The sequence below is a fragment of the Eriocheir sinensis genome, chromosome 8 (assembly GCF_024679095.1).
Source record: "Eriocheir sinensis breed Jianghai 21 chromosome 8, ASM2467909v1, whole genome shotgun sequence".
NCBI classification, from domain to species: Eukaryota; Metazoa; Arthropoda; class Malacostraca; order Decapoda; family Varunidae; genus Eriocheir; species Eriocheir sinensis.
The window spans coordinates 8842493-8857045 of NC_066516.1; the positions used below are offsets into that span (position 1 = coordinate 8842493).

The 14553-nt window shown below is 46.6% G+C and overlaps 1 protein-coding gene across 2 annotated transcripts in view; it reads right to left on the reverse strand.

Annotated features, from left to right (window-relative positions):
* LOC126995459 (G-protein coupled receptor moody-like) overlaps positions 1-14553 on the reverse strand; it is a 65283-nt gene continuing 50730 nt past the window's right edge. For both annotated transcript variants that reach the window (XM_050855016.1, XM_050855015.1), the window contains 5 exons: positions 12759-12876; positions 6167-6276; positions 5068-5197; positions 3788-3987; positions 1-3607 (listed from right to left, as the gene is read on the reverse strand). In XM_050855016.1, coding sequence (XP_050710973.1) covers positions 2935-3607; positions 3788-3987; positions 5068-5197; positions 6167-6276; positions 12759-12788 — 1143 coding nt within the window. In that variant the 5' untranslated portion in view covers positions 12789-12876 and the 3' untranslated portion in view covers positions 1-2934. The remainder of the gene's footprint in view (positions 3608-3787; positions 3988-5067; positions 5198-6166; positions 6277-12758; positions 12877-14553) is intronic.

The following is a 14553-nucleotide window of genomic DNA, read 5'->3' on the forward strand; positions in this document are numbered from 1 at the left end:
GGGGAGGTGACAAGAACGTGAAGGAGGTCGAAATAGGGAAAGTAACAGATTGAAAAAGGAAGTGAGAGTGAGGGGAGGTGACAAGAACGTGAAGGAGGTCGAAATAGGGAAAGTAACAGATTGAAAAAGGAAGTGAGAGTGAGAGGAGGTGACAGAAACATGAAGGAGGTGGAAGAAGGGAAAGAGCTGGGGGTGAGCGTGAAGATCAGAAGAACAAATGGGAAAATAGTTGCAGTAAATGGAAAACCAGATTGCAGTATGCTAAACAAGTCCCAAAACCTGGTCTGCTGGCACGAGATAAAGTTAGTTGACAGTCGAGTCGGGTTGGAATGCATATCACCGTTCTGACCTATATTTACACATAAATTAAGAATAAATACAAGATTTTCTTAATATAGGTTATGTGGATGCGTTGAGGGCTGGAGGTAGGAAGGAGGGGTGGCGTGAGGGAGTGCGCTGTCGACCTGTCAGTCCACTACAGGTAAAGTAAAGTTGGGGCACGCTAAGCTGCACGTGGTTTCGGTTCTTACTGTATCTCCGTCGCATCGGCCCTTGAGCCTGTGGCGGGAAGAACTCATTACCCCCGGACACATGACAAGTGCATGGGAGAATCCGGGTTACCACAGATGACTCAAATTTTCTAAGGCACCCATTTAGAGCCCCGCCCGAAAGAAAGAATAAACAACTCGGCGAGCTGGGCGCCATTTACCCGAGCAGGAAGCGAACCTGGGTCAGCGGCTTGGTAGATAGACGTGTTAACCAGTAGGCCTAAACCATGAGTAATGCAATATACCTTCATTTGATTGGCGGGTACATGAATCAACACACATGACGGTGGCGGTAATGGTGATGGTTGATGATGATGATGATGATGATGAAAATGATAAGTACAATGAAAGCTGTCGAGTGATTCCCCGGCAACTTATGGTAAAACAAAGGGACGACATCTTTCCCTTGACGCCAGACGGAGGCCAACCCACAAGGCCTCCACCCAAACACACCACACGCTGAATAACCAAACAAAGGGAATGCCTGAAAAGAATCCACCGTCCTGAGCCTCACATGAATACCGTAATACTAACATCAGCGATAACAGCATTAAAAAAAAAAAGAATTCACGACGTAAACAACAACGACGAACCTTTTATATACGGGAAGTGGACTCTCCTCACAAATCAAAGCCAGGTTGTATAAGAGAAAAATATATTGCATTGAAGCATCCACACGAGCGAGCGATGCGAGAATCCTATTGCTATTTGAGGTATATCGTTGAAAAGTCGGGCTCATCACCACTCGAGGCGCAGTGTGAGAGGCGTTAAACCGGTGATAGGATGGGACAAAAGGCTGCTGGTGAGAACAAGAGAGTGTACTGTGTGTAGAGGAGACAAGAAGTAAACAGAAATACTAACGGACGGAAGAGAGATGAGAGAAAGAAAATTAACGTATTTGAGGAGAAAAGGATGAGGAGGAGAAGCAAAAAGGATGAGGAGGGAAAGTAAAAAGGATGAGGATGAAAAGTTGGGAGGTGATACAGTCAGAAAAAGAGGAGCGGATTCAAAGGACTGGAGTCAGGGAGAGTGCGGGGCATGTTACAAATGGATACGGGAACATAAACTTAGGGAGAGGAAGGGAATGGGACAAGAAGAACATACTGAGAGAGAGGAAGAGACGAAGGGGGAAGAGCAATGTGAGAGATGATGTAGGGGAGGAACAGGAGAGGAGAAAAAACAAGGGCCGAGCAGACTCAGTACAGCCGTCACCCACTTAAGTAGTTTACGCCATCGAGTGGCGCAGCCCTTTGAGGTCGGCAGCGTAATGCGTCATTAAAGCTGTCAGTTCGCATCCTTTTTATCGGTTTTCATAAAGGTAAGAAAAGATAACCTGACAGAGGAGACTATTGAGAAAAAATGTGGCTACAATTCAATCTGACACTGTTCTCATCTGTCTCTTGAGTTTTTACTTATCTGTCACCGTGGCTAACCAATCAGCAGCCTCCACGCAGTAACAACCTGCTATAGGCCGTCTCAGGAACAGCCTCCGTCCCACAAATGGGCATCAGGATGTCTGGAGGCGAAGTTAGCATCAGTATTTATAGATGGGATGCAGCACTAAGCCTAACTGTGCAGACGAGCCTGATCAGGACACGTGTGTGGACACAAGCGTTATTAAAGAAGTGAGCGCCTTCACAGATCTGCCACCGCGCGACGCACGCACTTGATCCACGCACTTGATCCGCGCACGACATTGTGTGCACAGGAGAGCAGAGGTAAGAAGAGATGCTCCAACCACAAACTTCAAAAATCTTTCTAGTTCTTTTGCTTCTAGCTCGCCATAAATACACAGGAACACAGAAGCCCGCCAGCATTTGAGCCACGAGCGTGGGTGGCCGCGGGAAGGAGGGGAGGAAGTATGAAATGCACGTGAAGGCAGACAACATATCGTTGTCGTCCCATTGTGTGACTGACTGTCACAAATACTAGATTCCCGGCCATTTTACATTCAACTAAGGAACGTTTGATGTTTGTAAACGATGACAATATTCGAAAGAAAATATAAATGAACTTTACAAAACATTCTGCCGACCTTATAAATCTCGTTTACCTGAGTGATGCAATCGATTTGAACAACTCCCCTTCATGCAGGGACGAGGCCTTTCAGTGCACTACCTCGAATCACCTCGACACTTGCAGAGCATCGGGAGTCACACAGAGGGAGCCTCGTGCTTTCAGCCTGAGAAAGGTCCGTTACTGTGAAGAACAAAGACCTGCTTGTTACTAAGCCACAACATCAAAGATAATATGTCACAGGGTAATAAAAATCAATATGAATGAGTGAGTGAACCACGACGGGCGCGACGAGAAGGATGATGATGACAGATGACATAACTTTGTAAAGGCGTGGGTCCCTGAGGACTCTAGAACCCCCGAGGAACACTTAAAAGGAAAAAGTTCGCCTCAGTTTGTGCCCCGCCGCCTTCAGGTCCCGCTTCACGGAGTGGCTGAGGTGGCGGGGGCGCTGTTTTGTCTTGACGAGCGTCTGTAGGCTGGAGGTGGAGCTGAGGCTGGCAGAGTGAGACGAAAAGCAGCTGTCGGGGCTGACACTGACACAGAGATTGGGGTGAACGGCCTCTTTAAGGCTGTCGTCACTATTCCTAGCAGACAAGAAGCTGCTGAAGAAGAAGCTGTCTACCCGACACCGCGCCTCCTCGCATTCCGACGGTGTCCTGAATCGTGAGTCAAGGGGCTGCTGCAGGGTGCTGGAGCTGTGGATGCTGTAGATCTGGCCGCGGTGTGGCGGCTGGCAGTGCGGGCTGGGCGTGGCAGGGAAGGACACGCGGCGGCACGTGACCAAGCACAGAAACTGGTAGTATGCGCAGCGGTAACGTCCGTTGCTCACCACGTAGATGAAATTGTTGACGCAGTATTGCGGCCAGTAGATGCAGTAGAGGAAGATGCCTATGTCCTTGTGCCTGCCTGGGTTGGACCCTTCACACAGGTTGAAGACACAGACGGGGATCACGCACACCAGGTACACGGAGAGCAGCTTCACGATGACCCGCGTCGTGCGAGACCGACGAACGGCGACCATGCGCTGACAGTCGCGCGACCTGCGGACGATGCCATGCTAGATACGACATGCTTAAGGAGGAGGAAAAGGAAGAGGCAGCGGGAGATGTTTCAATACAAAAGGATAATAAAAATAAGACAAGGAGAATTAAGAGAAGAGAAAAGAGGAAGGATAGGAGAAGGGAGGCTAGCGATTAAGAATGATACTGAATTATGCGTACCCGAAGAAGCTGAGGGTCGAGGAGGAGGAGTACACCTGGAAGAGGATGACCAGGTAGCCGATGAGGATGAGGACGCAGGGCACGGCGCTCTCCAGGGCGAAGAACACGATGCGGGGCGTGATGCTAGCCGAGGACCCCTCCTTGACCTGCACGAAGTCACACTTGACAAACAGCTCGTTGTAGCCGAACGAGCCGAAGTTCTGTAAAAGGTACATGAGGATGAGTCAGTCAATCAGGCAGTAAACTCACTCTAAGAAGAAATAAACATTCTTTTCACTTATAAAACAGCCATCGGCGCGTTCCGCAACAAAAAGTTATTCACGTGATTTTCTTTGTTTTCAATTTGGCAGTTTCATTGCAAGAAAACAAACTGTAAACGAGATAACATTTGTAAACCCTCAATGGTCACATAATACAAACCAGATTCCAAGCATACAAAAGTGAAGTGATATAAATAGTTTAAGCTGGCGAGGGTCCAAGCTGGCGAGCGTCCGAGTTGGCCAGTGACGTGTTTGTTTGTTTGTGTGTGTGTGTGTGTGTGTGTGTCCCTGAGTCTGGCACGGCCGCGTTACTGCATGGGCACGGGTTAAGGTTGCTGAGGGCCGCCAAGGGCACGTGTAAGGGATTAACTTCCTGACGAAACAAAAGTGGAGGAGCCGCGGGTGGGGCAGCCTCTCGTTACAACTGCTGCGTGATTACATGTGATAACGAGGATGGAATGATAAAAGAAATAATAGTCAGGAATGCGCGGCGTCAAAAGTTAATTAAATCCGGTGGAGAAAAAAAAAGAGGAGGAGAAAGAGGAGGAGGAGGAGGCACAGTAGAAAACAACAACAACAACAACAACAACAACAACAACAACATCAACCACAACAACGTTAACAAAAGAAATAACAGAACCAAACCAAGAAGAATATGAATGGAGGAAATAAGAGAGTCAGCGAAAAATATTATAACGGAAGATGAAGAAATGCTCCGGCAAGAAAAGAAAAATGAAGTTGCAAAATTCAGTAAACGATGAACAACAATAAAAGGGAAAGAGAAAGGGGAGACGGGCCGCAGCGTCTCCATATTATCGTATCCACCATTGTATTTACCCTTTTTTTGACACTTAACTATCGCAAAAAGACACTAATAATTAAACCTTTCAACGGTAACCATAAATAAATGTGGTTATTGGGATGGAAGAGATGGTTTGTGGGTCGGGAATCGGAAAACATAAGAGGCTAAGTACGACAAGCTGGTAACGCAGAGACGGGGAGGGAGGAGCTGCTACTCACCCCAGTCAAGGTAGCCAGCTGGAAGAGGATGGCGACGATCCAGATGCCGCAGCAGTAACAGATCGTCTTGTAAGTGGTGAAAAGGCGACTCGGGACACGGCAGTTGCGGAAGTTGTAGATTGTGATGCACCTGTGACGGGGGACAGGTGTGAGAGGCGAGGAGAGGGGGTTGGGTATATGGATGACAAAGAGAGAGAGAGAGAGAGAGAGAGAGAGAGAGAGAGAGAGAGAGAGAGAGAGAGAGAGAGAGAGAGAGAGAGAGAGAGAGAGAGAGAGAGAGAGAGAGAGAGAGAGAGAGATAGAGAGAGAGAGAGAGAGAGAGAGAGAGAGAGAGAGAGAGAGAGAGAGAGAGAGAGAGAGAGAGAGAGAGAGAGAGAGAGAGAGAGAGAGAGAGAGAGAGAGAGAGAGAGAGAGAGAGAGAGAGAGAGAGAGAGAGAGAGAGAGAGAGAGAGAGAGAGAGAGAGAGAGAGAGAGAGAGAGAGAGAGAGAGAGAGAGAGAGAGAGAGAGAGAGAGAGAGAGAGAGAGAGAGGCATATTTACAGATTGACAGGCATGAAGGTAACTGAGACTAATGAAATGCAAACTAATAGAGAGGTAGAGAGGAAAAAAATGGCATATTAATAGATAAACAGGTATAAAAATAACTGAAACTAACTAAGGTGAAGAGAGAGGGAAAAAAAATGACATACTTATAGATAGACAGACACAAAAACAACTGGAGCTTAGAAAATGCAGACTAATAATAAAGCCAACTAGAGGGAAAGAAAAAAAAAGGCATATTATCAGATAAACAGACAAAGACGGCTGAAACTAAGAAAATGCAAACTAATAAAAATATACAAGTACTTAAGTTTCAAGCCTTCATTCTTTCACTTCCTATCACTTCCTTTCACTCCCTCTTCCTCTCACGCATATAAAAAACGTTATGTGGCTCTTCACCGCTAAGATAAGAAACATTCGTACCACTTTAAATAAACAATACCAACAAAATCATGCAAGCTAGAGCGTAGAGGCCCTTCCCCCCACTGACGTTAGCTATAGCGTAAGCATTCAACTTTACCTTTATCTAGATCGTCCAGACCCTTTCCATAACACCCACCTCTCGGACGCCATGAGCCCCAGCGTGGTCCATTCGGCGATAGCGTTGGTGTAGCGGAGGAAGGCAGAGACCTGGCAGGCGGTGGGATGCTCTACCCACGGGTCCTCGTGCTGGGAGAGAAGTAACGTAGTGTTGAGATGGAAGGGGAGGGAGTAGTGTGGAATGAGGGTTAGCGGAGGGAAAGGAGTATTTAGGAAAAGGGAGGGAGTAATGAAAGAGGAAGGAAAGTAGGAAGAAAAGGTGAAATGAAAGGGGAGAAAATAACGGAGAATGTGGCGAGGGATAGACGAGGCAAGAAATTATTTTGGAAAGGGGAGAGAGTAATGGAAAACAGTGAGGGGCATAGGAGGAAAGAAAGTATGTAGGAAAGGTGGGATGGAAGGGCAAAGGGAATGAAAGGTAGAGGATTGAAGAAAGTATTTAGGAAAAGAGAGATATGTAGGAAATTGGTGGTTAGAAATTAATGAACAATGGTTACATCTAAATGGCAGCAGCAGGGAATGAGACAATAAATTGGGACGAAGGAGATAAAGATATATGGATGTGTAATGACTTCCTCTATAAAGATATCCCGCATCCTGCCATCATCTCGCTGCACATGACGTAGAGTTTTATTTAGTTTCTATGCCCTAAACCTCCTCCCCCGTACAGCTGTGAAAAGCTGCACCTCGCTGCATGTCAGGTTTCGATGTCATCACAGCGATAGGATGGCGGGTTATCGCGACGCCTTATCCCATCTTAAAGCATGCCGGCTTATCTTTGTTGGTGTGAGGGGGGGGGGGGGAGAGAGAGAGAGAGAGAGAGAGAGAGAGAGAGAGAGAGAGAGAGAGAGAGAGAGAGAGAGAGAGAGAGAGACACACACACACACACACACACACGGGAGGCACAGAAGCACCTTTGACAGACCGGAGTTTTTCACTGACAAGCGATTACTGTCCTTAGTTGAAGAATGGGGATGGGTGGGGATGTGGTGTGTAATTCACCACGTCCTGATCACGAGCTGGATTCGTCATCGCCAGCAAGTACCCTCTCGATTAGAGCAAGGCTCATTATAGTCGATCTCAGGGTACTACTGGAACCTTCACACACGCCACATCCCATTCCCCTTGCTCAAGAGGGGACAGTAAAAACTTGTCAGCGGAAAAATCCTGACCAGAGCGGGGCTCGAACCTCGCCTACCAAGCCGTGAAGCCTGGCAGCACAGAGCTTTACCAATGAGCTATACCGTAGCGGTGTGTGTGTGTGTGTGTGTGTGACGTCTCAGTCATAATCTTAGACCGTCCAGGGAGCCTAAGAAACTCATTCGTGAACTCTAATTGCTGGTAATCAAAATTCCAGCTCGTGACAAGACCGTGGGTGATTGGCACATATTCTTCTTAATATATATATATATATATATATATATATATATATATATATATATATATATATATATATATATATATATATATATATATATATATATATATATATATATATATATATATATAATATATATATATATATATATATATATATATATATATATATATATATATATATATATATCTATATATATATATATATATATTTATATATATATATATATATATATATACATATATATATATATATATATATATACATATATATATATATATATATATATATATATATATATATATATATATATATATATATATTTATATATATATCCCCACGCTACCACTCGGATTTTTCAGACCCCCCCGAGTGGCTTAAAACTACCCACAGGCTGTCGTGAAGACCACCCATCAACCCGGACTCTAGAGGAAGCCGTCCAAGGAATCAAGAACGAGTTCCGGGGGCAGCATGAGCCAATGCAAGATGGCGCCACTATAAACACTCCCTGCACCAGAACGGGCTGGGCCGACCATCAGGCCCCACCTGAAGAAGCCTTGGGCCGACCATCAGGCCCCACTGGAAGATATATATATAGATATATATATATATATATATATATATATATATATATATATATATATATATATATATATGTATATATATATATATATATATATATATATATATATATATATATATATATATATATATATATATATATATATATATATATGTATATATATATATATATATATATATATATATATATATATATATATATATATATATATATATATATATATATATATATATATATATATATATATATATATATATATATATATATATATATATATATATAACACCCAAAACACCGTGTCTACAGATTTCGCTCAAATTCTATTCCAGAGGCCCGTGGGTGTTGGAGACTTTTTGCAGAAAGTAATTACATAAACAGATCACCGTATATAAAAATGATGAAACTCTCGCTGCAAGATGGCGCCACTATAAACACTCGCGTGCGCCAGAGCGGGCTGGGCCGACCATCAGGCCCCACCGGGAAGAAACCTTGGACCGACCATCAGGATCCACCGGGAAGAAGCCTACCGGCGCAATAGGCCAAGACGTAAAGAAAAATATATATAAATAAATAAAAATAAAAAAAATCACCGCGGCGGAGGGGACGGCTTTATCTTCCACTTGTAATCACCGCCATAATCACTCTTGATTCTCTTATCACAGCTTTAAGATACCGTAGACTCTCTCTCTCTCTCTCCCACTTCCACACTTCCTTCAACTTAATATAAACTAGAGTAGAACTGCAACGTTTTGGAACCTTCTGATTAATGTAAAATCACTTAGGTTTAAGGACAGACCTCCAAGTCTGGACCATGGGGTCTGTGTGGTCTGATTTTCTATGTAATTCTATGTAATTCTATGTAATTCTTTCTCTCCTGCTCCCACTCTCCCTCCCCCTCTCCCACTCTCCCTCTCCCTTTCCCAGTCTCCCTCTCCCACTCTCCCTCTCCCACTCTCCCTCTCCCTCTCCCACTCTCCCTCTCCCACTCTCCCTCTCCCTCTCCCACTCTCCCTCTCCCTCTCCCACTCTCCCTCTCCCACTCTACCTCTCCCTCTCCTTCTCCTACCTCCCTCTCCCTCTCTCCCTCTCCCTCTCCCACTCTCCCTCTCCCTCTCCCACTCTCCCTCTCCCACTCCCACTCTCCCTCTCCCACTCTCCCTCTCCCACTCTCCCTCTCCCTCTCCCACTCTCCCTCTCCTTCTCCTACTCTCCCTCTCCCACTCTCCCTCCCCATCTCCCACTCTCCCTCTCCCTCTCCCACTCTCCCTCTCCCACTCTCCCTCTCCCTCTCGCACTCTCCCTCTCCCACTCTCCCTCTCCCACTCTCCCTCTCCCTCTCCCACTCTCCCTCCCACACTCTCCTTCTCCCACTTTCCCTCTGCCACTCTCCCTCTCCCTCTTCCACCCTCCCTCTCCCACTCTCCCTCTTCTAATCTCCCTCTCCCACTCTACCTCTCCCTTTCCCACTCTCCCTCTCCCACTCTCCCTCTCCCTCTCCCACTCTCCCTCTGCAACTCTCCCTCTCCCACTCTCCCTCTGCATCTCTCCCTCTCCCACTCTCCCTCAGCAACTCTCCCTCTCCCACTCTCCCTCTCCCCCTCCCACTCTCCCTCTGCAACTCTCCCTCTCCCACTCTCCCTCTCCCACTCTGCCTCTCCCACTCCCCAACTCTCCCTCTCCCACTCTCCCTCTCTCACTCTCCAACTCTCCCTCTCCCTCTCCCACTCTCCAACTCTCCCTCTCCCACTCTCCCTCCCACCTCCCTCTCTCCCACTCTTCCCTCTCCCTCCCACCTCCCCTCTCCCACTCTCCTCTCCCTCCCACCTCCCTCCCTCTCCCACCTCCCTCTTCCACTTTCCCTCCCACTCTCCCTCTCCCTCCCACTCTCCCTCTCCCTCTCCCATTCTCCCTCTCCCCCTCTCCCACTCTCCCTCTCCCACTCTCCCTCTCACACTCTCCCTCTCCCACTCTCCCTCTCCCACTCTCCCTCTCCCTCTCCCACTCTCCCTCTCCCACTCTCCCTCTCCCACTCTCCCTCTCCCACTCTCCCTCTCCCTCTCCCACTCTCCCTCTCCCTCTCCCACTCTCCCTCTCCCACTCTCCTTCTCCCTCTCCCACTCTCCTTCTCCCACTCTCCCTCTCCATCTCCCACTCTCCCTCTCCCACTCTCCCTCTCCTGCTCCCACTTTCCCTCTGCAACTCTCCCTCTCCCAATCTCCCTCTCCCTCTCCCACTCTCCCTCTCCCACTCTCCCTCTCCCACTCTCTCTCTCCCTCTCCCATTCTCCCTTCCCCTCTCCCACTCTCCCTCTCCAACTCTCCCTCTCCAACTCTCCTCTCCAACTCTCCCTCTCCAACTCTCCCTCTCCAACTCTCCCTCTCCAACTCTCCCTCTCGCACTCTCAAACTCTCCCTCTCCCACTCGCCAACTCTCCCTCTCCAACTCTCCAACTATCCCTCTCTCCCTCTCCAACTCTCCCTCTCTCCCTCTCCCTCTCCCACTCTCGAACTCTCCCTCTCCCTCTCCCACTCTCCCTCTCCCACTCTCCCTCTCCCTCTTCCACTCTCCCTCTCCCACTCTTCCTCTCTCCCACTCCCACTCTCCCTCTCCCTCTCTCCCTCTCCCTCTCCCACTCTCCCACTCTCCCCCTCTCCCTCTCCCTCTCTCCCTCTCCCTCTCTCCCTCTCCCTCTCCCACTCTCCCTCTCCCACTCTCCCTCTCCCACTTTTCCTCTTCCACTTTCCCTCTCCCACTCTCCCTCTCGCCCTCTCCCTCTCCCACTCTCCCTCTCCCTCTCCCACTCTCCCTCTCCCACGCTCCCTCCCACTCCCTCTCCCACTTTTCCTCTTCCACTCTCCCTCTCCCACTCTCCCTCTCTCCCTCTCCCTCTCCCACTCTCCCTCTCCCTCTCCCACTCTCCCTCTCCCACTCTCCCTCTCCCTCTCCCACTCTCCCTCTCCCACTTTCCCTCTCCCACTCTCCCTCTCCCACTCTTCCTCTCCCACTCTCTCTCTCCCTTTCTCCCTCTCCAACTCTCCCTCTCCAACTCTCCAACTCTCCTCTCCAACTCTCCCTCTCCCAATCTCCAACTCTCCCTCTCCCACTCTCCCTCTCCCACTCTCCAACTCTCCCTCTCCAACTCTCCCTCTCCCACTTTTCCTCTCCCTCTCTCACTCTCTCTCTCCCACTCTCTCTCTCCCATTCTCCCTCTCCCATTTTCCCTCTCCCATTCTCCCTCTCCCATTCTCCCTCTCCCAGTCCCCCTCTCCCAGTCTCTCTGACAATCACTCTGATATCAAATTAAATAAGAAATAATAATAATCAATAGTGAATGCAACCCTGGGCTCAATCTTGTGGTACCGTAGCCAAGATAAAAGTTTTCTTCTGGTTGGATTTGCCACCAACTCAACCGATGTTCTTGCACACCTGACTGAGTTGCTTTGGCACACCTGAAAGGGTTGCGCGTGTGGCAAATACCTGTCGGGTACGGCGTAACGTGATGGGAAACCGATAATAATTTTTAGTATATCATAGTTTAGGGGCGAGGATCGGAAGGAGGACTTGATGATTTTTTCCAGTAGGAAGACGAGTTGCTGTTCTATCTCTGGCTTTTGTAAGAGGCTGCGTATAAACGCAACGGGATACTCCGAGTCATGGGGCGCCGATTGTGCAGGCGGGCTCTTGGGGAATGGTCCGTAATGTTAGGGAAGTCACGTGCAGCCACAATATGTTTCTTTTCTACAATTCCTTCCAGTAATTGTTCTTATCATGCCAATAAGGGGTCTACAGTGGCATACATTCCACCTGTGCAGGTGCAAAGGGGAGCCACTCAAGGGAGGAAGAGGTGTGACCCCCACAGAGATATGATGAATGACGCAACGATGGGTAGTGACAAAGAGATAAGTGGGTCGAAGATAGAGTCGTACCAACACGTATATACAATTAGGCAGTGGGCGAAGAATGATAGCCAGGAGTTATTAATTGAAGACTGATAGGAGTTATCTGCATGGGAAGTGTGTGGGATGAGAACGAAGATACACATCTAGGTAAAATAACAAACACATCCACGAGCATTTCCTCGGCACCTACTAAATCAACACGAGTTAATCTTGCCTTGTGTACAACAGATTGCTAATTTACGATGCCGTCTCACGCTAGATCACCTGACATGCTCATTTTTCTAGTCTATGCGAAATGATCATATTTGTTCTTCATGGGCAAAGTTTTTCTTTACGGATAAGAGGCAGGCAGAGAGAATAACAAACTAATGTAAACAAGCGCACAACACGTAGCTCCTATAAAATGGATGCAGAAAAGGGTACCGAAGGATAATAATCAATTTTGGCTAGGTGTCTTGATGCTCCCTTCTTGAAAGAGTCAAAAGGAGTTGGAAATAAAGGCGAAGGAAGCTATTTCAAAGTAAAAGGGATGAAAGAGTGAAGATACTGATTATAAGTTTTGCTTTTGAAAGTTGGACAATATACACCGGTTATGTCCGAGGGAGGGATGGGCAAGGCAGACTATTCACATTTATCTATCATGTTTCCTTATGAGCGATCTAACAAGACAAGACTATTGAATAATATAACCCTGACATATATCAACAGCCTTCCTTTTGACCGACTCCCCAGCTCCTGCCGCGGCACTCACTTGGCTAAGGCGGTAGTAGGTGGCGAACATGAAGGGGAGGCTGATGGCGCTGTAGAAGAGGTCCGCGAGGGCCAGGTTGATGATAAGCACCGTGTCGGGCGTCAGGTCCTTGATGTACCTGCCGGGAGGGGGAGAGTTAGTAATCTGCTACTACGTCAGGTACACACGCTAAAAGCAACACTTTCTGAACCAGTCACCAATAACTACGCCCTGAGTGCTTGAGCGGGACAGTAATTACATCAACACGTTCAAGAACCGACTCGGGAAAATAATATACTTAACCTTATCTTTTCAACGACAGCTGATCTAGTTAACGAAGTAAATGTTGCTTCAATTTTTAGTTCTAGCGATCACCGAACAATCACATTCAGCATCAATATGAAAGAAAGTAAAGTAACTCCTAGTAAAGAAAAGGTGCCTGATTATCAGAGAGCGAATTTCGTAAGACTCCGATCAATTCTAAATAATTCTGACTGGACTGAAATCTCGGCGGAAACAGATATTGATAAATCTTGAGGGGACTTCACCGCAATATTGAACAATGCCATAAGCATATGCGTACCCTATCGAAACAGACGTTCAGCTTTTAAGAAGAAATCCAAATGGTGGAATAACGAAATTCAAAATAGCCTATCTCTTAAAAAACGCGTATACAGTAGATACATATCAACTCAGAGTGAGGCTGACAAACTAGAGTTGGACAGAATCCGCCGCGAAACCAAGAAATTAATAAAACGAAGCAAGAAAAATCTTGAAGAATATATAGCGGAAACGAGTAATCTAATCCTAAAGAATTTTTTAGCTATGAAAATAATAAAAAGTCACTCACTTGTGGTATCGGACCGCTTGCTAATGATAATGGTAACCACACGAACGATGAAAATGAAATGGCTACAATCCTAAATAACTTTTTCGCATCCGTATTTACCGACGAAGATTGTTTATCACCTCAACCGACGGAGGTTAGAGGGACCGAAAAGATGTTAAGTGGCGTGCTCATCGTAGAGTGTGACATTTTACGCACAATTGAAAAGATTAAAGTAAGCAAAGCTCCTGGTCCAGACAAAATTACCTCTAGGGTCTTAAAAGAAATCAAACCTCAAATTTGTAAACCGCTCTCCATCATATTCAATAAATCTTCAACAGCTGGAAAAGTTCCGTCGGATTGGAAACTTGCAAATGTCACACCAATTTTCAAAAAGGGGGACAAGTCCCATCCAGGAAACTATCGACCAATTAACCTGACATCGATTGTTTGTAAGTTAATGGAGACTATCATTCGCGACAATATGGTGAAATTCTTCGAAGAAAATAATATGATAAATAATTCGCAACATGGCTTCCGTAGTAAACGTTCTTGTTTAACTAACTTACTTGATTTTTTTCATTATATTTTTGAGGTGTTCGATGAAAGCAGATCAGTAGATATCATATAACTGGATTTTCAAAAGGCATTTGATAAGGTCCCCCACCAACGATTGCTCAGCAAACTATTGGCGCACGGTATCTCGGGTAACATTCACAATTGGCTTGTGGACTGGCTCTCTGAGCGTAAACAGAGAGTAGTTCTAAACGGTGTTACATCTAACTGGCTCGACGTCAGAAGCGGCGTACCTCAAGGATCAGTGCTTGGCCCCATGCTCTTCTTAATTTATGTTAATGATATCGATGATGGGCTCACTTGCAAAGTATTAAAATTTGCTGATGACACAAAAATTGCAAATAAAGTAACTGCGACACTCGACGAAGAAGCTTTACAATCAGATCTAGATCGACTTGCACGTTGGGCCAATCA